This window comes from Styela clava, chromosome 7, assembly GCF_964204865.1.
Source record: "Styela clava chromosome 7, kaStyClav1.hap1.2, whole genome shotgun sequence".
Lineage (NCBI taxonomy): Eukaryota > Metazoa > Chordata > Ascidiacea > Stolidobranchia > Styelidae > Styela > Styela clava.
In genome coordinates this window covers 16,176,828-16,203,550 of record NC_135256.1, presented here as the reverse complement: position 1 = coordinate 16,203,550, position 26,723 = coordinate 16,176,828, and the positions used below count along the sequence as shown (strand labels likewise).

Below are 26,723 nucleotides of genomic sequence, written 5' to 3'. Positions count from 1 at the left end.
GTTATTTCTCTTATCGTTCACCACTGTGCTGTGTTCATGTTCTCGGTCTGCTTACCGCGTTCGCGTATGGCCGGCAGAATTTTTGTTTTGCGGTTGTATGCATTTTCTTTTTTCAGGGGAAAGTTGTGAAAGTATTTCTCTTTGCGATAGCTTCTGATTTTGTTTTCAATGTCGGAACCCAATTGGAATTTGTAGGCGTGTCCATGGGACATATTTTTCTGTCCCATCCCATAGCAATTATGCCTGTCCCATCACATTCCATCCCATGGGACTTCCATTGGAATAAAATTCAATAAAAATTGTTAAATTTAGGTTTAGCGTTTACTAAATAGGACTACATGTACGAATAGACATGCAAAACTAGACAAAATTTACGGCCTTGTTAACTTTATATTCATAACTATTATACATGTGTCCATCAGCCCCTTCACGAAGTATATTTTTAATGCTGAATATATATATCTTTATAACTTACAAGAGAGCTATGCTCAAATATATGGACCCGAAATTCATAACGTAATGTTTTATTTCATTTTCATTTCCGCGAAAATCATACGATTTTCGTGTCTCACATGTCCCATGGGAAATACAAATGTGTGCTGTCCCATCCTATCCCATCCAATGGGACGTTTCCCATTTACATAGAAAAGCCTGGGAATTTGTCTTTGTTTTCAAATGTTACTCACTTGGAATCCCATGCCACTCACATGCTAATTATTTCAATTAATTCTATTCCTGGTAAATTATAAACCATTTATTGATCTGGTCTTATTTTTTAATTCCTTATCCATGCCCTTGGAGAAACGATGTTTTCTTTTAGGTTTGTGTTCTTAGTTTAACTTGCTTCTGCTTGCACAATTTCCCGTTCTTATTTTTATTCAGTTAAAACGTTGTAATTTTCAAATTTCTATGATCTTTGGAATTGGGATTTTGTTTTGAGAATTTTTCCGTTTGGGATTGTAGCCATTTTACGAGAAATGAAGATTTTCCTTTTCGAAGATTTCAATTTTGAATGCAAAATTTGCAGTCATGTGAAATTGGGTTCTTGCCATTTCTCACATATTTTCTGCTAAATTGGCGACTTCCATACCAATGAAAGTCTACCATCTAGTAATTGAGTTTATTTATTTCAAGTTAATGAGAGCTTAACATTTTTCTAATCTTATTTTGGTGCACGCATGGAAAATTGATAATGTGAAATATGACGTTTCTATTCACTTAGATAAAATTTATTGGCAACTGTTGCTAGCTTGTCCTTTGTTCAAAGCAATGCTTTTTCCCAGAAAGAAAAAATATGAAATACCTGTATTTATCGCATATTCAATACCATATTTGCAAGCAGGTTTGATTTATAGCGCAGCCACACAAGGTATGTACTGCCAATCGAGTGCAATGTCCATGTAAAGACTGCGACTCCGATCACTCGAATACACGCATTAGTTTAACAAATATTCTCTCGTTTCCTTCTGGTAGGATTTACTATTTAGTCATTTCTACTATTCTGTCGGTATTATTTCATAAATATATGTAAGTTGGTGTCAGGAAGTTAGGATAAATATGAATCGTGACGGTAAGCCACCTAATATACTAATCAAGCAAACATCCAGGGTCGATGAACTGAGAATATTTTGGGAAGAAAAGAGCCCCGGCAGCGCAGGTATGCGGATGACGATGTTCTTTTCTGTTTATCTTTTGTCGCAATTCAATTGTACATGTCTGATCCACGGGGCGCGTGTAAATAGGCTCGATTGCATTTCGGTCGATATCCAATATCTTTTAATCTTTTAAATCTTTTTTAATTTGGTACGTGAATGTTTTCACGCGTATATTTGATGTTTCGTTGCTCAGTTAAGTTGAATCGTTTTTCACTAAAGACTGTCGGGTAAAACGATTTGCAAAACAAAGTTTTGCACAAAATGTAGGTTAGTATTGATGGTTTGCCCTAACGACTTTATGGCTTTCGAAGCAGAAAACTCTAATTTTCCCAATTTCTTCCTCAACATGGAAACCGAATATTTTAATCAAATCATTTACTTTAGACACGAGTATTAAGTAAAGCATGGTGTCTATGGCTGCTATTCAAGGTAACATAACATAGGTATGTTTTTGTCATTTTCATACCAAAATTTATGATTCAAATACCACGTTCTCCTAATTATTATTCAAGAAATTGGTTTTTAAGCACTCACGACAACCTATTCGGCAAAGCAATGCGCTATTTTCCAGTTACGATATTAATGTCATTCAACTTAAAATGTGTTTCTAAAATGAGTGTCTGTTGTTTAAACACTATAGGTAGTGGAACTGGAAGCGCAAATGCCACAGCTAGATCTGCAACAAAATCACCCTTTCAGTTCCCCACTGATGGAGAATCAATCTTTGAACAAACGGATAAAACATCAGTTGATGGTACGAAAGAAACAAGTGAGTCTGGTTGGTTAAAGCTAACGCACGAAAACATGTTGAGCATTACCGCAGATGATAAGAAGTAGTAATATAAAAGTGAAAACAGATTTGTATTCACTTTTTTGACGATTATTCCAATTCCCAACCTTGTTTGACATCACTGATATTATTTTGACGTTTTTGGATCTTTTTATATTCTTACTGCTAGCAATGTCTAACACAGTCGCTTTGTATATTGTTTTGATCAATGAACAGTCGATAACTATACTACAGTATAACAATTAGCATTATTCACGATGCGGTACGCTTTATCGCGATCAGATATGCTGGTGCTTCACTCCCTGCAAGCTAGATTAGGAATTGTGGAGTCTACTTTGATCCATTAATGTACAGTATGCGATTATCGAATAAGTCATTTTTGGTGATACCGAAGAATTTGAATTTTCAATTACTACCATTTAGTGCGATTACAGTACTATGTAATTTTTTAGATAAAAATGACGCTGCGATAGTGAATACATCCAATTCAGAGGTCAAGGCACGGCCGGAAACTTGTGGACGTGCGATGTGGAAAAGCACAAAAAACGTACAACATTCGAGAAGTCAAAAAGTATGCACCCGTTTTGATGTATATATTGATAACAATAAATGATGTGTTTAGATCTTTTGCGAACTATATATACCTAAAAATGCATATCCGAATGTGGAAATATGTGTCAAAATCGATACTTATGTCTTTAAATTATTTTTGAATGAACTATCAAATCAAAGTTTAGCAAATAATTTCTCCATGTGTGCTCGTGTTTTCAAGTTTCTAGTGAAAATTACAAATCATTGCGTTTTATGAAGCCATCATCACAGCTAAATGATCAATTATGGAATTAGATAATTTTAAAATTTTCTATCTCTTCTTTGATATGAGGAAATCATTTCACTCTGATCCTATTTTTTATGTGATACTCAGGACGCCTACTCTTTGACACAAGTTACATCAACAATCCAAAAAACGTCATGTAACGGTCAACAAAACACATCAGCTTTTACACGCAATATTCGTCTGCGTTCTACCATTCATGGAACGCCAAATGCTAGAGGTTTTCATCAGTACGAAGAAGAAGGATTTTTTGCTAAAAAGGCACCAAAGCAGAGTGCTAATGTTGCATCTCCTGTCTCGAATACATTTGAAAGAAACAAAAAATCACGAACTGCATCGCTGAAAAGGTCTTTCAGGCGGAAGTTTTCCCGTGACAAATTTGGAGAGGAAAAGGAGAAATTTTCAGGTTTATCATTGTATTGTATATTTTTGTTTTCCTTGATTATTTGAACCGTTTATAAGAACTGCTTTCTTTGTAGAAAACCTGTCACAGAAATTTTTCAATTTTTTTTGTATATTTTTACAAAATATTTTTCATACATATATTAGAATTCCAATAATAAAGAATCGTGTCATGCACTTTTCAGGCTTATTTTTCAAAGTATATCAATTAAAGACTAATTACCTTTGACTTCTGGGACGAGTAATAATGTCATATAAACGTAGTCCAGACATTGAGCATACTCGACCGGAATAGCATTCAAAAAAAGTTAGTTTGGAAATTTATTTTAATGACGTAACCTGTTTCTTATTTCGACTCGTAGTCTGGACGTTCATCGTCAACAGAAATATTTATCGTGTTATGTTATCTTACACAGGAACGAAGAAAAACGTCGAAAAACAGACGACGCTACCAGATCTACCAACGAATTTGAATTGCGGACAAAAACGTACGGATTATTTACAAACTGACAACGTAAAAGAACGCAGGCGGTCTCATAGCTTTAGCGACGCAGATAAATTGAACATGATGATGGTTCATCGGGATATTACTAAGGAGAGAAAGGGATCTTTAACAATGACCGCTGATGACACTTAGTGAGTGACTTTTGAATAGAATTATTATTTTAATAGAACATTGATTATCAATTTAGATGATAATAATGGTAAAACTTTCAGTCGGGAGACAAGTACTGAGTAACTCAAATTGGCAACAATTAAGATATACTGTATTTGTTGAGCTTTCGTTCTAACCAAAACATGGTAGTTGATTTGTAAATATAATTCAAGACAAAAGGTGATATCTTTCAATTTGATGTAACGTAATTTGATGTCAAATGGTCGATGGGTCATATTCACGCTTGTTTTAGGTCAAAAAGAATATTTATTTGAATCGTATTTTCTGCGATACTACTTTTTTTGAAAACTTGCTAAGGCTGTCATATTCTTGTGTCTGGCAAACGTGGAGACTTTCGGCGTCACACAGTTTTGCCCATATTGCTAATATTTCTTTGTATTTTATACTCCCAGCCTCTTAAATCGACGACAATCTGATTTTACGATTCAGCCACCCAAGAAGAAAACCTTGAAGCTGCTGAAAAACGGGTTAGTCATTTCAACTGACTATTTTTTGCTCTGAAGGCTAATTAAATAGGGGTTATAACTTAAAGTGTGAAACTACTTTAAGTACTCTTCAGTTTTGTTTATTATGTAAAATTCAGAAACATAGGGAGAATGGAAATCAAAAATGGTGGAAAATTGGGAGTTATTGTCCAACATGCATGATTGAAAAAATATTGTTCCCCTAAATATTGTATTTTATATACATGAATAATCGCGTGTTATAATAATCATTGGCTAATCAGTGGTATGAATGATGATTTAACGTTACCGATTTGTGTACACAAACCAAAATTAAAATAAGAAAATTAATATTTCCCATTGAAACATTCGCTTGCTTGCTGTAAACGATGGTACCATTGTTGCACGTCTTCCCACATCAGTTCTGTTGTTGTTAATGGATAAACTGAAAAAATGACTGGGGCCTGAAGCTTTGACGACAAGTTTTAAAAATCTAGCAAATCTAAGACCTTATAGACTCATTCAAATGGACTAGTATTAAAATTCTATATAACCATATATTCAAGTGTTTTTACGCTTGGGAGTTGGCTGTTACAGTATTGTTTATACATCACAATTTAACAATACCGGGCGATACACCATGCGCAAGAATAATTACCACCTATAAATTGGTTTTCTAATTCATATCAGTTTCTTGCGTCGTCTTATACGCAGAGTAAATTTCCCATTATGTCATCGCCGCTGCATTAATTAACAGCCTGATCATTGACGTCATTCTTAAATTGAACATTGCTCGAAGCAAAACAAAATCAAGCGTACTTAGATATATACGCCTGAGATGCAATTATATTTGGTCCCAATATGATCAAAGTGAAATGAATGACTGTTGGAGAGAGATTCAGTAGGTGTGTCATGTTTGCTACGCCTACAGTAAATAAATAGACCGTTTGAATTTTTCCATGTTTGGCCTTGTTTTACGAAGCATGATGTATCAATTTCAACGTAATCGGCTAGTCATAAACAGTGTTAACTCTAAGCGAATTATGAGTGCGAAAGTGCTTCGCAGTCGAAAAAAAAAGTGCGAAAGTGCTTTTGCCGATTTTAACAAGTTAGGTGCCCTAGCCTTTCATATAACCCATTTAAAACAGCATAGATACTCGAAAAAGCGCTCCTCCGGTTAATATTATGAATTAAAGAGAAGCCTTTCCGTTAACCGAGTTCCCTTTAAGCGAATTCATGTTTAATTGAAACAAGCGAATTCATCGGCAACGAAAGGACATCTGCTAACACCTGGCGCGGACCAAACTTTCATGCAATGTATCACAGTGTCAGTTGCTTACTTGCGTGAACAGCAAAGGCTTTCACATTTGTTACCGGTACTCCTTCCATCTAACAGACAACGATTGATACATGCAGGCTGGAAACCATATTAGTTACAGGGTGGATCATTTGTACAAAACCCGTGCAAAATAATCCCCCCCAAATATAAATAGCAATCAACTAATTACGGTTAGGTGCCCTGGAAAATCAACTTTTCGATTTATCACTAAACCTAATCTGATAATTATTAATTTGTGATTTTGAACCACTTTGAAAGTCGCCACCCGCTGTTGTAAAAGATAGGTTAACCTACGTTCCCTCCGAAATATTACGCAGGATACTCCCCTTTTAGGAGATAGGTTGACCTACTTTCCTTTCAAACTTTTTTCTTCGAAATATTACACAAGATCACTTTGAAAATCCTCTCGTTTCGTGAGCTAGCGTGACCTAGTTTCTCATTTACATTTATATTATACTATTTCAGAGCTTACCCAAAGACCAGTAATTCTTAAATGTCGACATGCCTTGGTTTGCGTGCGATTTCAGGCAGAAAACATCATATATTGGCAAAATGTTTAGTAATGCCGTGTACTTTCAGCATTCATAAATAGCACTCTTTGTAATGCTGCTGACCTAGTATCAAATATTCGCATCACAACGCCACTTGCGAGGTTTCCATATATTGCAATTACACTAATAGGAACGATGACACCAAAGAGTTTTCTTTTGCGAGATACACGAAATATAACAGGGTGATTCTTGAAAAAAATATGAATATAGAAAATAAACGAATGATATGATAGTGGATCCCAAATAATTTTGAGAGTGTCTCGAAATACCAATCCATTTGATAAATAATTTTTATTCGACCACATGAACGCTGATATCCTGAAAATTATTGTTGAAAGAGAAGTACGCATTCTCAGATATCGGACATCCAGTCGCGATATTCTATCGTTTATATGCACAAATCTCATATTAATAGTAATTGCTACCAAGTTTGTAAAGTTTAGAAACCAACAAACAGAAAGTAACTTACGGTATCCTAAAACACAATTAAAATTCAGTCGGCAATAAATTGCGCCAAGACGATGCCATACAAAACGAAAAAGATTTGGTCGCGAGAGTTACGTTAGATGACTGCAAAACGACGTTGTTTTTTAAGCAGAATGTAAAACAATCAAATAAAAAAACGGGAGTTACGACGACCACAACACATCGTGTGTATTAAACTTCCCTGGTAAGTACTTTGGTAAGTACTATTATTATTGTACTTATACACCTGTTGGAGTATTTCGGACAGTTTCGAATTTAAAATAAATGAAAACCCGACATACAATAAAGACGCAAAAAGAAAATGAACATTTATTGAAAAAGTTATTATTTAAGAAAGACAACATGATCGTACAATTCCGCCAAAACCTCGATGTTCGCAAGTGAGGTGATAAATAAATACTTTCCTGTATTCGATCAATTAACTTTAGCGTATCGTTGTTCTGCCAACAAACAGCCGGGTGCAAAATATTTCCGTCCTGTGATATGCTCACAAATATTCTCGATATTAATATCATACCCTCGCGTATGTACTTTCTATTAGCTCTTTAGTGATCCCTTTCATCCTTGGCCAAGTCATGTTTCGAATATGTGAACATTTTATTCGACCATACATGGCCGGCGGGATGTTAAAATTGTAAACAAGAGAGAGGTAAAATCAATCGCGAATTTCGTTATAACGGCTCGATTGTTGCGCTTGTTATTGTCGAAAATGATTACATTTGTTGTATTTCGAGGCATTTAAGCAGTAATAATTAGGGCATGACATCATCAAAATCGTCAAGTGAGATCTTGAAATTGCAAATTCCGTGAATAAAATTGTGAATTACTCGGTAACGAATTCAGCTTTAATGACCGTCGGGGTATTGTTTTGTTGAAAATTATTATTAATGTGAGAGCGCCAAAAAGATACAGTCCATACCGATGCGACTGCAATTTATATGGCCGCACTTGGTGTGGCGCGTTTATTAATAGTGTAAAATAAATTAAACGGATATCAATTATAACCAAGCCTGTCAGCGTGTTTATTTTCTGTGGTCAAGAATCGTAAAATACCATCTTGAGACAAATTCACTTCTATTGCAAAATCTTAATTTTCAGTTATTATCGTTATACAAATAACGTGTGGCAACTTTTTAATTTATCGTCGACCAAAAAACCGCCCCACACTCGTCCAAACGTGTGTCGAGCTTGAACGACCGGAACAGATTTATCGACTACTTTAATTAGGGAAAATATGTATTTTATTGGGAATGCAAAATAAATGTAACAAAACGCATTTTTTGTGATATAATTTTGTATTTTCGGAAACGGGTTGCCGTGAAAGGTAAAATTTGATCTAAATATACCGCAAAAATGTTTTATTTTAAATGTAACAAAACACATTTTGCGATATAACCTTGTATTTTCGAAAACGAGTGTCCTGAAAAGTAAAATATGATCTAAATTGATCGCAAAAATGTTTTATTTTAAATGTTACAAAACACATTTTCGCGATATAACCTTGTATATTCGGAAACGGATGTCGTGAAAAGTAAAATATGATCTAAATTAATCGCAAAAATGTTTTATTTTAAATGTAACAAAACACATTTTTCGCGATACAACTGTATTTTCGGATACCGGGTGTCAACAAGACTAAAATATGATCTGAATTACCGGTAAATAATGTTTCATTCCAAATGTATCAAAACGCATTTTTTGCGATATAACTTTGTATTTTCGAAAACTGGGCGTCATTATTAATCTAATGTTTTATCTATCGTCTGACTAACGTCTGGTACACATCATATTCGGGGAGAACTCTAGCCCGCGAAACGTCATTTAATTTAAAATAGAGAATGTTTCACCCACTCCAAAACGGAAAATCGCCAGTAAGTCGACAGGGATTCAACCCTCCGGATTCAGTATTCTATATCCCTCCGTGTCAGAACTTTCTGAAGAATGGAACAAAGAACCCGTCAAACCGCCGCGGAAGAAGGGGATAATTTTTGCACTAATGATTAGGGCGTGACATTATCAAAATCGTCAAGAAACTGGTGAATTTGCAAATTCCATAAATAAAATTGTGAATTGCTCGGTAACATTTTAGCTATAATTATCGCCGGGGTATTGTTTTGTTGAAAACACGTTGAAACTTGAGGGAATTAGTTACAATTAGCTCCTGACCTCTATTAGGCACTAAAGCACTCGAGCCCAATCTTTTTAGCATTAAGTCGCATACGTAAAATATCCTGTCGAAGAAGTGCTGTTCATTAACGTCATCTCGTCTTATGACCACGCAGAAATGCCTTTATTGCCGAATTATTCAATCACTATTTTAAATCAACATTCAGGATTGGCACAATTTCGGATTTGCGAACTTTATCACCATAGAAAAACATGAGAAAGTTAATTATCGTCTTAATAAATATCTGCATCACGGTATCGACAATAATATTACCATTCGCATAAAATTGGGACGGTAAATATACAAATCTTGATAGGTATTTAAGCCAACGCAAATGTTAATTTGAGTCCTCAATGTCTTCAACAGCTGTTGCCGATGTGAACCAACGGGTAAACCCGAAATATAAAACTTCGTCCGCCGACCCGCAAGAATTCATATTTGTAAAAAAGAGAGGGCGGGAATATAGATTACCAAAACCTGGATATCGCCGCCAAAACGATCGGTGACAAGAACAATTAGCGATTACAACGGATTTAACCAGTAAAAAGGCTTTGTTGCCGATTTTTTACCGACGTTCCAAAAATATTTGTTATTCTGTACGTTAAAAATATTCGATTCAAAAAAATATTGAATTTTGCCCACCCGTACTCGCATATCAATGAGAAATAGTTGTGTAAATATCGCAAAATTTCGGAAAATGCCACGTGCTTTCAACATTGTGATTACAATAAAATGGCACTTAATGGTATTTTGTGAATTTGGTGATTTTGCAAATCTGTGACATGCTGCTAAAAGATTCGTCTGATTTGAAAATCGTGCACTTTGGTCACAATTTATCCAAAGTGACTATAACACTTTACTAGCACTTTTATAGTCTTTTGAATTCATCGATATCATTGATAGTCACATGACCACTCTCGTTCAAAGAAACGCACTGCGTAGTATTCCAACATCTGGTTTCAAAGACGCCAGGAGCGTATATGCGGGAGAAGCGGAATCGGTGTGCTTGTATAATAATCATATTATAAACAAGAATTTTGCCGTTAATGCATAAGATTTATCTCCTATGTCTGCATCTCATAGGTTAGAATTCGGGTAAATATCGTTATGTTATGCAGAATTGAGTTACAAAAGTACTAGTATGTTACTTATTTGTCAACTTAATACTCGAAAATATTTGTTAACTTTGAATTTTTATTCCATTCAAAATCGGAAAAAAGTGCTATTTCTCTTCAAAATCGGAAAAAAGTGCTATTTCGCAGTCCCTAAAAAAAGTTGCGAAAGTGCTTCGCAATTTTCGCAAAAAAGTGCGCTAATAGTGAACACTGGTCATAAATAATTATTCATCAAATCAGTCAGGAACTCAGGATAATTGTTTTCATGGAGTCATTAAAGTTCATGGTTGGTTATTGAAAACCCAGATTTAGTTAGCAATACACACTTGTGGGTTCAAGAATGAACGTGCATCCTCTTTTAGTTCTTTATATCAGTGTTTCTTGGGGTGGTCTCTTTGAATGGAATGGGTTTTGTTTATATATATTGATGGAAAAAAAAACATTTTTATGACATATAATCAAAATTTTTACCGAAAGTTGTGGACCTAATAATTCATTTTGACGCTGCAAATGAGTCACACGAAAAATTGAGAACCACTGATTTAGAATACTAATTTTTGATAGGCATCACCTATCACTTTGAGTTTCTCTTAGCTCTGAACGGATTGCATTCATTTCATATATATATGTTTACCTGGAGATAAATTGAACTGATCGTATAATGTTTCCATCTAAATATAGATAAACGTGAATGAACTCATCGGCAGTCTGACAAGACATACTTTGAAAGTACTCTGAAATTATAAATTAAAACCGCATTAATCGACCTCGCCTATCATGTAACGTCAACAACCCATTTGGCTATATGAAAGTAAGTCTCGAAGCCGGAACTAGATCTGCAGTGAGTCTGGGAATATGTGTAAATAGCACGTTTCAGGCGAATGACATTTTTGAAGAATGCAATTCAATTTTCGTATCAGATTTACCCTTCTGAACAAATGAATGAAAATTTTACAAATTTATACATTGTATTTTTGTTTGATTAATATTTGAATAAGCTGACCTATTGCCGAGTAGACACTCCTGCTCTGAAACATCGATGAAATGCATGGAAGTCGAATGCAAACCATGATGAAGACAGCAGTTAATAAAAAAAAACTTCGCTGTTCATACGCCGCCAATACACTGCTATAGCTTTTTCTTACTTAACAATCGTCCTTCAACAAAATGTATTTCTTTTCTCCTCATTCGGATTAGCGTTAATTGAATTCATCTGACAAATGAATAAACCGAGTGCCAACTTGGATGCCACATGATACATACAAATTGTATTATGTATCATCAATACATACAATACAACTACAATAGTATACACAGATACTGCTACCGCAACTAATTAAGCTAGATCGTTTTGCACTGAAATTCAATTTCTTATTAAAAGTATTATTTCTATGTGATGGTGAGTACACTGAAGTACACCTGAACGGGATAGGGCAAATCATTTAAAAAGGGATAGCGAAATCATTCATTATGTTCGCATAAAAAAGCGAATTTCGATACGAATAACTCGCAAATTTGAATCGTTTTATTGTTCCAAAACGTATTGCAGTGTGCCATCGGTTTCATTCAACAAAACTTACCTACTTATTTTAAATTTATCCATTAGAAACTTTTATCAATGTCTGTTCATATATATACATAAGGAATGTATTCAAAATTGAATCAGCGATGTGTAGACAAGAATGGATACTTTTTTCACCTTATCTGCACCATGATTACCTATTATGATACCATTGTAATTTATTATCGTGTATTCTCTACATTGTACATCGACATTGCGTCGATCGTGTAACGCTGGCGAGCAAGAATGGCTGTTTCACAAGAACAGTTACAGAAGATCAAACTGGTATACAATATCAAAGCAAATATTAATTTGTACATCTGCATGATCAGTTGTCTAATATATAAACTTTAACAACTGTTACCTCTCTTGAGATTTGTTTCGTCGTCGCTGCAGTAGACTTGTGATTATATGTTAGAAACATCCGGCCTGCGTTAGATAGATGTTTCTGTGTCTAACTTGGCATGGTGCAAGGTCATTATAGTTAATGAATGTAGCTACTGTATTTGAGGACGAGCGAGGAACCAGAAGGCAAATTTTCACGGTTTATTTACCATAAATGCAGTCGAGAATTAGAAAACTTGGTCAAGGGCAAAACATGGCTATGGCCAACGCGTGCCCTGACTTCACATTTATCTTGGCAAAACTTAGCTTACTAATTATCATAAAAATAATTTGCCGAATGACGAATAAATTCCTTCATTTGATTTGATAGAGTCAATAATTAGAAATGTAGCATTCGATTGTGTTGATTAACTTTTATGGCTGATGCCGTATTACTATTTAGTCAGTTCACCTGAGTGTGGTAAGTATGACAAATTGCAGCAACGCTTTGTGCAAGTCGTTGTAGTAAGCTTCCAACTGAACAAGATTTTATTTCAATATTTATAGGATGATTTTTAACTCATTTTGTCAGTTTCGTCTCTGGCGCATACTTGGCTTTTGTAGATCAACACGAACAATGCGTCACCTCATCTAAATTGTAACGTTAGCCAGCGTTAAAAGGCTCAGTGAATCATATTCACTATACGCGTATCGGATATATCTACATAATACTTCCGTATCTGCGTACAATAAGATGCGAAATATTGATTTATTCATCCATTTGAATACTAGGATTTGTAGTGGCACATACCGTTTGTTAAGTAATAAGTTATTCACTTTATAATGGAAAAGAAACAGTCCATAACAAGTGACAACATGTGCAGCAATGATGAATTGGTTGCCAGCTTCGAAACCCTGAAGGCCGAAATACTCGAAAGAGATAAAAATAGTACCAAGCGGATAAAAATGCTCGAAGATGGCCTCGTTGATGTCAAAGAGCAGCTTAGTAAAGTGGATGACGTCCTGGACTACATCAGAGAAAACGGGGGAGTCTTCAGCTTGTGTTATGCAGATTCGCTTGAGTGGACGCCGACCTTTGATCCGAAGTCTCCGAAGTCTTCTTTACCCGATACCTTGGCCGTGGCAACATCGCCACTAATTTCATATTTGAAAGTTGAAGGCCTCGATTTATCAGAAGAGATTGCAAATTTGACCCCAAATAAAAGAAACAAAAAATGCTTCGAAGCGATTAAAAAGTTTTTCACGGAAACTTTGTCAATGCCCGAAAAAGATGCAAACAGCCTTAGTATAAGCGAGATGACAGTGAACCCCGTCCCTCTCGACGAGACCAATAAAAAATATAAGCCTTCTGTATCGATTGGATTTGAAAAAGCTAGCGACGTGGAAGCTGTCAAAGAGTACAATAAAATTGCAAAAATTCAGGGTTACAATTTCAAGGACCAAGGAAATGCTGAACCCAGGGATGTCTCTCCGAGCAAAGTCAATTTCGTATTTAAGAGAAAAAATTCTAGCAAAAAAAAATCTCGTCTTACAGCTGGGTAGTATTGACCTAATATGTTTGATTTTTTAGATTTCGTAACTTACAATTATTACTGTAGTTTTCTCTTATACAGTCAGTATAAATATGCCACCCACCCGGAGTTAAAATAAACAAACTTTGGTGGTTATCATAGACTTACGTAGCTGCGGCGCTGTAGATTGATTTTACCAAATTTCAATCTAGAAATGCATTATGTTAGTTTTATAGTTGTTGTAGATGTAGCATAGTAATACAAACATGGATATATGATTTATTAGCTATCTACGGCAACTCGGGAAGCCAGCGCATACCAAATCACGTATCAGTAATTATAAACTACATAACAATCAATAGTGATCGTAAGAGCTGTAGTCTGCCATATTTCTTTAGCAAATTATCCCAAAAACTTTTCAAGCATTTGCTAATAAAAAGAATGGCCTTGTCTGTAATATTTGAATGACAATAATACTTACTCCCGTTTGCCAGATCCGACCTCTTTCGTCGACTGTCGCCAGACAGGAGGAAGTCTTCGCCTAAAGTGAGCACTGAAAATTTATCTGACGCTGTCGGAGTTAGACTTGCCACAGGTATGAATTGTTTGTTTCGTTATATTTAAATGCTCGTTTTTCCGAGTTCTATGATATACGATTAAAAATAGTTGTATATATGGCTGTCAGAATTCGAACCCCGAGTAGATTTTCAGATTTTATACCTTCGAATTCTTAAGCAATTTATCAAACGGGAATATTTGAGATGTGCACTTGGACTTTATTATTTCAGACCCTGTTTGTAAATATATATATTCAAATTTAGCCCGGAGACAATTAGCCTTTATTCAGTTCTGCGTTTTATCAGAATCGATGTGATCTTAGTTAAGGTACGTTCCCTTTCTCCCAAAATGTAAATTTTCTCAATACCTTTGGTTGATGATCAAACCCTGGATGAATAATGTGATCACGCGAACCAAAACTTTACAATGCCGGCTTTTTTTATATGTTTAGCTATAGAAGTAGAACGCGTGTGGCTAATAAATAGTCGATCAAATGCTAGTGACAGTAACTTCAGTCAGTCATACACACAAACTGGAATGAACCATATGAAAATGACGCACTAGAATACAATTCAATTATGGCCATTTCTGGCAATTTTTCGTTTTTTCTTTCGAGTGTCGTATAATGACCTATTTATTATGTAAAAATAGGGGAGGTAAACAATCGTGGTCTTACTACTATTGTTATGTGACTCAAAATTTTTTTAGTTGTGAAAGCAGCTTGGTGTCATCAATCCTCTGTATAGTTATAGAGAGGAATGTGAAGGGGGTTGTTAGCATTATAGTTACATAATACCGATTTAGTATTCCCGAGAATTCAAAATTTTACTCGTGTATAGTTTATGAAGCATAATAGTTACACTTATTAATCAGAGGAAGGAAATACAAGGCTTAAATTAGATTTCCATACTAAATTTGAGTGTTATGTAGTCATTTCAAGCTCTGTAAAGGTTAGCAATGTAGTGTGGTAACAAATTTTGAATATATGAAGGAAGAGTTTGGTACTATTTGTTACATCAACACCACAATCTGTTTCCATCACACGACAACAATGATCTTGTTTCTTATCATTTGTGTTGATCATTCTGTGCTTACTCTAAAAGTATTGTAATATGCAAATTTGTATACGACAATAAAATATTGGATTCAAGTATTTATAAATAAAAATGAACTTTGTATCAAAGCGAGATAAGCTGATCTTGCCGTTTTCAGAAAGGAAAACCGAATGTAAGATGCGCGTTTTGGCGCAGATTTGAATGATATTGCAATTTGCAGTTCACATAGCCTAATATATGATTCACCTTCTTTGTTTTGCTTATTGTTTTAAGCCAATCGAATGTGTAATGTTGGCGTCGTATACGTCTTTGGCAAAACGAAGTGTCATCATCTCTTTGAGGTGATGCAATTGAATGAGGGCAGTGCATTGTATATATAAGCTATTCAAACCATTGCCGACTCTTTTTCATTCTCAAGGGAAGTTCGCAACTATATGGATTAGTCATTTTCTAAAGGTATACGTATACTCGAAAAACACCAAAAAAGTTGTGGAAGACGGATTTTCAACCATTTTTGGTTTAATTCGCGAAACGGTTTTTGTCAAAATTATATCATAAAGCGAATAACCCTAAACAACAAAATATGACTATGCTAGAAAACATCTCAAAATATTTGACGGTTTTGGTTTTTGAGTAATTTATTTCGAATGTCATCCGACCAAAAATATTATCGTGTGCTTCTTGGCAATAACGTGAATATTTATGTGATGTTTGGTAACATACCTACAAAATATTGCAATATTGGCAATGAAATCCATAGTTGGTATATTCATGCATAGATTTGATATTCTGTTGTATAGTATTTCAACTATATCCGGTATATATCTATTAATACATCAGTATAGTTACAACAATTCTAGTCGTTCTAATGGCCGAATATTGAAACAAAAATAATAATTTGCTTTTAAATGTAGTGAATCTACATCAAGAACTTTGCTACAAATACAGTACTAATTTTCCATCAAGTGAGCTAACATGATCATATAGAATGAGTAACAGAAACTTCCGTCGTTTCAGCACAGTTCAGACATGTTACAGTTTAGGACGTTTAGGTCAATCGGATACTCACTCATTGTCTGTAAGTCATAAAGCATGCTTAAATTGATAGGCGCAGTATAAAGGCATCATTAAACCAAGAAGATCTCGGGCTTTGAAATTGGCATAATATGTTATATCGAGACGCATAAGGTAGAGAGACAGGGCATGCGTGTATATTCGAGTTTAATGAAAAGATAGATATATAAGCTATATATAAAATTACAATGTCTTCATATGGGTAGGAAGGAAAAGCATACATTGTGTGTGGAGCACACAGCTAGGGTTCTGAGTTGCCATGATATTTTTTTTTTTAATTATCAAAATAATTTTTGAACTATAGTGCTATAAAATAGATAAAACCTGTGAATGAATTTATCTCATTGCTCTTATTTACTTTGTGAATAAATTTCACTTCACTTATTAAATATATATTACAGTTATTACCAGTAGGTTATACAATCTTTTAAACAATATTGTTTGTTCTTGAAATTTTTCACATTTATCAAGATGGGAATGAATCCTTTTCATGTATTTCATACAAACACATACAATCCATGCCAATGAAATCCTCAATTCCACATGACTGTTTGTTGAGCATCATCTATAGTTGCATCACTGGTGGCCGGAGATATTAAATATTTTGTAATTTGGATTTATGTTACTATTCTAACAACAAACTGCTTTCTATTTATATACTATATAATGCAGTGTTCTCTATTTTGAGAAATGACTGAAATATGCATATGCGAGAGAAATAGCTTTCTGAATGATATTTGAAAATTAAATGCTATATCACAGGCGGAAGTAGCAGCAGCCTGACAACAAACGTAACTGCAGAATCCCCTTTCAAGAGATCATATGCAAAATCAGCTAATTCAACACCAACGCACGAACCTACGTCGACAGTGACGGCATCTGGACGTAATTTTGTGAGAAGAAACGCGATTGAAATTCATAAAGCGGATTTATCAGACATGGATGACAAGACGTAATTATAGATATATATTTTGAATTAACATAAATTATTGCTTACGCGCTGAAAGGATTTACAGAGCCTTTTATTGGCAAAAATCATAAGCGGTATCACATTCAAGGCGTCTTCGTGATACTAATTCTTCCAACCCGTGGGACAGGTGTGGAAAGCCCACCAACTAAAAATGCGCCAATAAATGAAAAATGTGAAAAGAAAACGTTAGCAATAACACAAATATTAATTGCTGTTGAATCCTGACCTTCCGTCGTGCGTATTTTAATAAAAACATTGGTTTAATACGCTATTCAGTCTCAAACAAAACTGAATTTCCGAAAACATTACTGAAGTACTCTTTCTAGTTTTATGTGAAAACGCAATGGCGTGCTGATAAGTCAAAATGTCACAAATATTTTTGACGAAAACCAGATTTCAGTAACGTTGTTTACGCTTTTATAGCCCTCACTGTTGTTTCAAAATCCGTAAGCACATTGCGTGCCATACGGACTGAAAATATCATCCTTTCTTGTGTTAATTTTTATATATAATGGATAAGTGTGTATATAGCTTGATTCTCATTCATTGAGATTGCAATTTGGTTGCAGGTTATTTGATATCAAAAATGACAAACGCCAACGTATTTATTAACCAAGTCAGTATTGTAGGTTGTAGTCGCCTGGCAACAACTCGTGATTAGATTCATGTAAATATCCTGAATAAAATCGAATTATCGTATTTCTACGGACCACAAGACACAACATAAGTATTATAAGGCTCACTGTCAATAAATTGTTTTAATTGGGGTTATAAAGGAATCGGGCTATAAGACGCAGCGGTTTGTAAAGCAATACCGGTACTAGTTTTGAGTTTAGGCAATACCACATATACCTGATCTATACATTTTGCGCTCCAGCTTGTAGGGCGCACGGTCGATTTTTGAGAAAAAGGGGTTTTAAGGTGCGCTCTATGGTCGTAAAACACGGTAGTAATTGCAAAGTTTTGAATCTTGAAAGCGTTAGGAAATTACCCAATGTTTTTGCTTTAAAATTATTAGTATCAAATTGATAACAGGCGCTTGCTGGTTGCAGCAATGTAAAAAATTAGAGGGACCCAAGAAATTCCACATACTTCGACCAATTCCGTTTCACCAATAGTAATATTTCTAATGGCCTCTAGTAGGCGCTACGATACAATAAAAATGTTATTACGAATTGAGCTTTCCGCATACACTCGATTACACTTGAAATTTTTTATAAAATTATCAAATTCCGGTTATTTTCATAATAAAATGTCAAAAATAATCATAGAGATTGAACTTGAAAAAGCCTGAGTGTAAAAATAGCAACTTCAAAACATCGCGCTTATACGATGAATATGAACAATATTTTTTTTTCAGCAAATAGTGTAGCACTTCTGATTTAATACCCCTTGCAAAACAACACAAAAGACTCAAGTATTGTGAATGGAAATCAATTATTAAATCAATTTGTTTTATTTCCAACAGTGATGGAAAACACTTTTCTCCGAAAAAATTTTCGTCGAGAATGAGTCTTCGGAAGAAATTCAAAAAACAAGAATCAAAGACGATGACAGATTCCAAGGCTCTGCTAAATGGGTAAGTTGATGGTTACAATGCAACCTTACAGTTCCACTTGGAAATGTACAAATCAAACACGTATTATCTTTCCACTTTATATTTATTCTTTCTTTGAATATATCGGCGCCAATGTTAGTTTTTCTTTCCAATCTATTGTAAGGCAAAATTTCAGCAAAACGAAATATTATGAGGAAAAAATTCACCATAATAAAAAATAAAATACAATTATATTTTCAGTTTGTAATGAAAAATAGGAATAATAGGGATCAATAAATCGCTTCTCTTGAGTCCGTCTTTTTATAAAATCTCTACAACAGTTTTCGTAATGAAATTAGTCGTTTCTATTAGTCTATTTGTTTCATTATTCATTATTCAAAGGTTTCTTATTTCACGTTTTTGTATTAATTGTCACTGACTTTTCGAGGGATTATTATTGGTTTTCACAAGTCATGTACTTCTATTTTAATTTGAATAAAACTAATAATATAATACTCATATAAAATCATATACATTTGTATATCAATATAACAGCTTATACTATCATGACGTCATTGATTATTATGATGACGTATTATTTCGAAAATATTGAACTTTACTTATAAAGAAAACGTATAATGGGGAGAAAGCGGCAAGAAATGTACGCTATTTATATATTTAAATCCGCTTTTGGCAAAACCCCAAATATATTTGGTTTTCTTTTATTTGTGGATTACGCTTTAATTTTAATAAGCAATTTATAATGCATATAACGTGATGCAACCCTATTAACCAACGGAAGTGGTTGAGTCAAACGGGCATCGTCACATTGCGTGTTTCTTCAATAATATTATATATAAGTGTCTGGCAACCAGAGTAGTTTCGCTTGATGTTTTTAAGTTCTTGTTAGGTTCTTGAAATATGTCTTTTTTAATTTATAATTAGACAGAAGTTTGTTAACTATTTTCCTATTTTCTTCAGTTTTACTTTTCTTAGTTTTTTTACTTAGTTTAGCGTGAGGCGTAGTTGAATGGTCGTTGGGTAACATTTCATTTTAGTTCACACGCGATGTATAAAAGCATTTGGGAAAATTACCCGCGTCTGTGAAAAGTAGTCCATGCTCTATAGTATACGGTAATATTAAATTCTAAACTTAAGTCATCAGATGGGCCCACTAATCTCCTTCAGTATGTTAAAATAACATATTAAAGCAAAAGTATAGTCATGATCATGAATGATTGTAATACAGTTGATTATTGACTATAGGAAACGAGGATTGTGGATTACTGCTCATGTCCGTTGATATCAGCAACTGACGTAGCATAATCTAGGCAGAGACGACCATGCTGTACGTGCTACAAAACGAAATGTGATTGGAAGTAACGTGTAAAATAGAGAGATATTTTCATGTGATGTTTGCGTCAAATTTAGTCAATTTTAGTGTCGATATTGCGGATGTATAAAATCATTACTGCATACAAAACCTATAATGAATTATCTTAGAGAGCCAAAACCTAAAACTTAGAAGTGCGCCCAGTTTCGCTATCCGTCCCGCTTATTGGAATTTGAACTTTCTGCTATGTATAATTCATTGGTAAGAATGCCATTGAGTCACTGATTGATCTTTTGAAACTTCACGCACTATTTTGGTATGTTTACATCGCATTTTTTTGAAACCATATTTGAACACAGTATCCAGAGAGTGCAAATCCCGTATGCTGACAATCGCAGTACTGTGATTCATTCACCTTTTTTTTATAAAATCAAGCCAATTCTTTTTAGCATTTTATAGGCTAAGCCAACATTGCTATATGTAATTTACAATGAAAGTTTGGCAGCCATACTGCTTAACAAATCAGGACTCGCTGAGTTCGTGAACTTGCTTGCGAGTTAGTACTATATGAAGCGAAGTGATCCGCAAATATAAAAGCCATTATTGAATATGCAAATATGTTAATGCGACAGCACATATCAGCGTTGGTATTAAATTACTTCCTAATGCGTTGTCTATTGTATCAATGTATTTCATGTTTTCAATTTGTGGGAAATACAGAATATAGGCTTTCATTCTGGAATTAAGTTGAAAGATTGAATTGCAATAACGTTAGCTTTTTATAGGTTTTCATTCGATGTACACAAACATGTTTGCGTTCGGAACCGAAATAGTGGAATAATGCATCACTTCACTTGATTAAGAATTTACTTGATTTCAATTTAATGATTTGTGAAATAATATTTCGAATCCAGTAACAGTGGAGGGATGTTTGATTTTAATGTATGCGGGTAGTGGCCTGAGTGTGAATTCGAAAATTGAGTATTTCATTTTAAACTTCGTACGTTTCGACCACAGGGTCAAGAAAAATTCGAAGCAATTTATTCCTAAGTGATGGAAGGTATACTGACTATTTAATGAGGTTATGTCATGAAAATATTGACAAACAATCGCTCATCTGCTGTTTATTAAACCCCTCATATCTACTCAGTTAGCTTACTGACTTGATAAACATCATGTATGAAACACTGCACATTTTAATTTGTATACGTTATATTTTCGGTGGTCGACGGTGTTTAAAAAGTGAATAGGGATAAAGGGGAAAGGAAGAAAAGGAAAGAAAGCTTATGCTTATAGTCTATCTAATTTGTATAAATAGCATTATAATCTTGAAAAGATCAAGCCCAAGCCATTTTGCTGTAATATTGATATTTCATAATGGTCACCTGCGGTTGACTTTACTATTTAGGCTTTGAGTAAAGATATGTAAAGCAGTGTTTATGATTGTGTACGAATTGCCGATAGATAGTCTAGCCATTGCATACTTCATCTAATTTATCATTACTTGTTTATTCATCGCCGCTGAAATAAAACAGAAGTGCTATATTATAACGCGGAAATAGACCCAGCCCCAACCTTTATACCCCATTGACTGTGAAGCAAAGAATAATTTATTGAGTATATGGAAACACACGATGCATTCTCATTACCGTGGATTATCTCATAAAAAATAATTAAAACTGAGCTATGCCACGAATAGATTGTGCAGTGTCATATTGCACCGATATAAAATTTCCTTCATTGAGGTATCAACTTGCAGCGGTCAGACGAATAATAACTTTCGTTGCGTCCTTATACTGAATGCCCTAAAGATTGGCGTAAACAGGAACCAATTCAGAATTGAATATATATTACAGGTTAGAGGTGTAAATAAACTAGACATATAACCGTGCTTATAGTATTTATGTGTCATAATATAGCATAGCGTAGATGGTGAAATAGTGAATTTATATTCGATGTATATGTGTTCGATGTTTTTCGCGTTGATAATATTAAAACGACCTATCGAATCTGAGTGTACTTATTCTGAAAATACCTGTTGCCGCTTTTTGAGTTTGAGTTGGTCGCTTTCAGAGCGGAAGTTCATTCTATGAACGGAAATCAACGTAATGATTCGACTGCATTTCGTTTTTAGGGTTTACATTATTCTGCGGTGTGACTGTATTCAATTTACTTTTTAATGTTTTCGTCGACGAAACTATACATCATAGTAAACTTATAGTAAATATACAACGAACTCGACTTTGTAATGTGTTCCCCAAAATGTGTAATGTGTGTACAAAAATTTGAAACGGCATGATCATGTTTTCTAACAACGCCACAAGAAGTGTAAGCTAGAAACCTTTTTCTGGCTCATTTATTTTCACATACACTTGGAAAAACTGCAATCTAATCAGTGCTATTTCCGCGTAAGCAAAAGCAAACTTGATACTGAGAAAAAATTCTGGTTTTTATGCGCAATGAGCAGGATCTAGTTACGGCCGATGATTTAGTATTGCATTAATATTCCACTAACGATACTGATCAGTTACATAATTTTATCATTTATAAAACAATACTCAATTTGTTGCGCCAATTATCACTGTGTGCAATAGATCAGATGACTGTATAGACGACGCGAACGTGCTCCATTACAAGACATAAACTTGACAACTTGCGAATAGTATTTTATTGAAAAATTTACCAGAAACAAGAGCCTTCAAATGTGGATTGATATATTCGGCGAACAGATTGATGCTTGTGTGACTGTCAAATGTTAATTGGGCTTTTTTAATTAAGTGCTTTAGCAGTCAGAATTTTTTTTTCCAACATCGTTGGCAATTGCTTATGTCTCTTGTACCTCGACTTGATGGTAATAAAATGCGACTTGTTGAGTACTCGATGAAAATTTAACGGTTTTGACATATTATGGTGGAAATGCAAGTCAATTCTGGTGTTGTAGCATTTGTATAAATTTTCAGTTTTTCCATTTTCGTGTGAACTTCTTAACTTGATTGATTACAGGAAAATGCTTACAAATAAACATACCCACGTTGTAATAATTTGCCATAAAATCTTTCATAAAAATTACTGTTCACTGAATTATAAGAATTTTTAAAGCATATAGTCCCACAAAAAATTTGTCAAAATTCTTCCGAATATAAACAAAGTCGTTGCTATTGATTATGTTAAATTTCCTGAATAAATTTTATATTATCCTGATCATTCTTGTTCGACTGCATATTGATAAATGGAAAACCAGCATGCAAATGTTTTCTCATAATCAGTTAGAACCAGACGAAAACTTATTATAGTCGTTAGAATGAGGTTGCAAAGATTTGCAGAAATAAATTTGCACAGTTAGCAGGGTGTATTTAGAAAGTGTTAGTTAGATTGTTATCATTTTTAAAGTTGAGCTGGCTCGATTACGCTTTTTATTAAGCAAAAGGGGTATTTTAAGGTATATATGAGGACTTCACCCGAGAATAAGTTTCCAAAACCATGTTTGAACTCCAAACAGAAATGCCTGTATCTGAAATTTAGAGTGTTTGTTAATTTGGGCTTTGATCGGTTTTTATTACAAATATTTAGTTTTCATCAATTTTTGCAGCAACATTATTATGTGGAAATTAGTTTACTAACATGAACTATGATTTCATTTGAGATTCAGGAAAATAAAATAGTACTCAGGCTTTTCCTCCCTAGTTTGAATTTAGCGAACGGACTTTTTGTTTACATTTACATTACATCCTTTTAAATCAATACCGCCTAAAAGCATTGGCATTTTTAATCAATTGGATTATTCTAACTTCCTGGTATACACTACACTTAATAAGGTTGTAAGTTTTGGGTCTGAGTTCAGGCTTGCGATTTCGGGTTAGGAACGGCTTATGGACGTGAGCGTGATCGGGACCCTCAGCAAATCACTTATAACTAAACACATACAGAAATCAGTATTATTAAGTCATATTACGATCCTTCAGTGAAATGCAAACTGAACTAACATGAAGATCGGATGTAAAACTACTACCACGCCGTCATAGCAATGCAAGGTGTAAGGTTTCGAAAATACTCGAATGATGTGGTTCAACAGTATCGTAAAAAATGAAAATATTATAATATTACCTCGTCTCTGTAGTAGGGCGAAAGCAATTATTTTCATGTAATCCCATTAGGAGATATAATTTTAAATTACCAGCTATTTAATGTGTTTTCATTGTATGAATAGTAATAAGTGTTTACCGCGATACGTTTGTAGACAGTCTTTAACGATCAGGGAATCCACACAATTCTATTAAATTGCTTCGCATTTTCAAAACAGGCATAAATTTTATAATAACCTATCAATCTTTTCTCATTGTGTAATTCGACCTCAAAAATTGTTTACTGATAGGTTGACTCATTTATTCAATTCAGGGTGTATTCCATATATATTGTTTATCATACGGGTGGCTTTCATTACTCAGAGTGCAAGCAGGCAGTTTATGAATTGTCAATATAAGCAAACTAAGGGTTACCGAATTCATTTCCTTTCCACTCCAATGCGCATTCTAAATGTACCCATTGGTCATTATTTATACAGTTGATGTCATTTTGTTGGCTGTGGAATTGCTTTGTTTTTTGAGTGATGAATTTCTCAGTACTGTTCGGGAAGTGCCAGTGACTTGTGAACTACTACTTTAGCACGCTCGGAATTGTCATGGTAGCTGTAAATTGTAAAATATAAAAATGATTCCGCGTTTGAATTCGATATATACCCATCACCCACATTAACTAACTTAATGTACTTAATGTCTGCATAAAGACTATTTGTTATTTTTTATCAATATTAGGTAGTTCATTTGGATATAGATGTTTTCAAAATTTAGGAACCGCGTAACGTAGTACGAATATGAGTTGGAAATATTTGGTAGTACGAATATGAGTTGGAAAAATGGCAAAATGATGCCGAATTCATTTCGCGAAATTTTTCTGAGAGACCCAAAATCTCAAGAAATCATGACGCATATTTTAAATATTTGTATTAGGCATTTTAAAATGTTATGAAAAATTATCCATGTGTCGCAATTCGTCGAAAGTAAATTTGAAATCGAAATGCATGATTTATGTGTTGTGATTACATATGTTATTATTTAACTAGTAACCGCAGAATATATATATTTGTAATTGACATACGTTGTATACCCAAAAACAACTAGCAACAACTGGACCAACCAGCAGTAGTAATAGATTTGAGTTATAAAAAAAAAATACGTTTTTCAATTTATATGTAATTTCTTTTAAGGCATGACGGGCTGGTATATTGTTCTTTTCTATGGTTCTTTTTGTTTGTTCTATGTAGGAATTCACTACGTTTGTAATGAATATAATGAATAGAAGTTCTTTACAACCATTCAATTCATTTGTGGTGGTATTTGGTTCAAATCCAAATTCCTATATTAAGACATCAGCATTGCTGTTCTAGCGCACCAACTTATCAACTACAAAAATAATGCATTTCGATCGAATCTTACAATATAACCTGCCGAAATTGTCAGTGATAACTTTTTTCAACCAATGCAAATTTGAATTATTAAATTATTTTCTATAACATCTAGTTCAGGGGTGCGCAACAGGCGGCCTGTGGGCCACAACTCAGCATGCCAAGTCATTTAGTGTGGCCTGTTACATGTCAACACTCAGAATTTTCCCCATCAATCATAATACGACAATTTATTTTTAAAAGGGCGCTTACATGGATGAAAATACATAATGTTTTTTGCTCTTGTCTCTGCGTTAAAAATTTCCCCAATTTGCTCGCTGCCTCTTTTACTGTAATTTGTTGTGTACATAGAAAAACCAATTCTTTTGTGTGGCACAGCTAGATGCCTGAAGTTGGCTATATGGCCCACCGACAAAAACAAAATGTTGCACACCCGGATGTAGTTCATCGGTCATATAGCTCAATATTTATACACGATCTTTGCCTAGACTCCTCAACTTTTAATAGGGTTCTATCAACCCACGTCTACGAGCATAAAGCTCATTATGGATACTCGAAATAAATTTACAGATTTTTTGCAAACGCGTTCCTGGAAAAAAAAACGTCCAGGTGAAACAGGCGGGAATATTCAGGATGTCGTTGACTTGTGTTCACAATGTAATTTTATTCGTAAGAAAGGAAATTTAGTTTCCTGCGTGCATTATTGTGCACAAAAAGTTCAGAAAATAGACTGTCTTAAATCAGTTATTCTAAGCAGTTGGTTCTCAAATATAAATAGTCGTTTTCGCTTGTGGAAATTTTGCTGGATAGTCAATTTGGGGTTTTTAAATAAATAAGGCTCTGCTGTGTCATACAAGTG

The 26,723-nt window shown here is 34.3% G+C and overlaps 1 protein-coding gene across 6 annotated transcripts in view; it reads left to right on the top strand.

The window, feature by feature from the left end:
* LOC120327908 (uncharacterized) overlaps positions 1-26,723 on the top strand; it is a 104,154-nt gene that overhangs the window by 2,590 nt on the left and 74,841 nt on the right. For 2 of the 6 annotated variants that reach the window (XM_078114388.1, XM_039394275.2), the window contains exons 1-9: positions 1,543-1,657; positions 2,296-2,424; positions 2,898-3,016; positions 3,371-3,686; positions 4,099-4,318; positions 4,751-4,825; positions 14,371-14,471; positions 17,326-17,515; positions 19,002-19,112. In XM_078114388.1, the coding sequence (XP_077970514.1) occupies positions 1,558-1,657; positions 2,296-2,424; positions 2,898-3,016; positions 3,371-3,686; positions 4,099-4,318; positions 4,751-4,825; positions 14,371-14,471; positions 17,326-17,515; positions 19,002-19,112 (1,361 nt within the window). In that variant the 5' untranslated portion in view covers positions 1,543-1,557. Of the gene's footprint in view, positions 1-1,542; positions 1,658-2,295; positions 2,425-2,897; positions 3,017-3,370; positions 3,687-4,098; positions 4,319-4,750; positions 4,826-13,172; positions 13,904-14,370; positions 14,472-17,325; positions 17,516-19,001; positions 19,113-26,723 lie in introns of those variants that run through there. The other 4 variants (XM_078114390.1, XM_078114389.1, XM_078114387.1 and 1 more) reach the window with 3 other exon arrangements.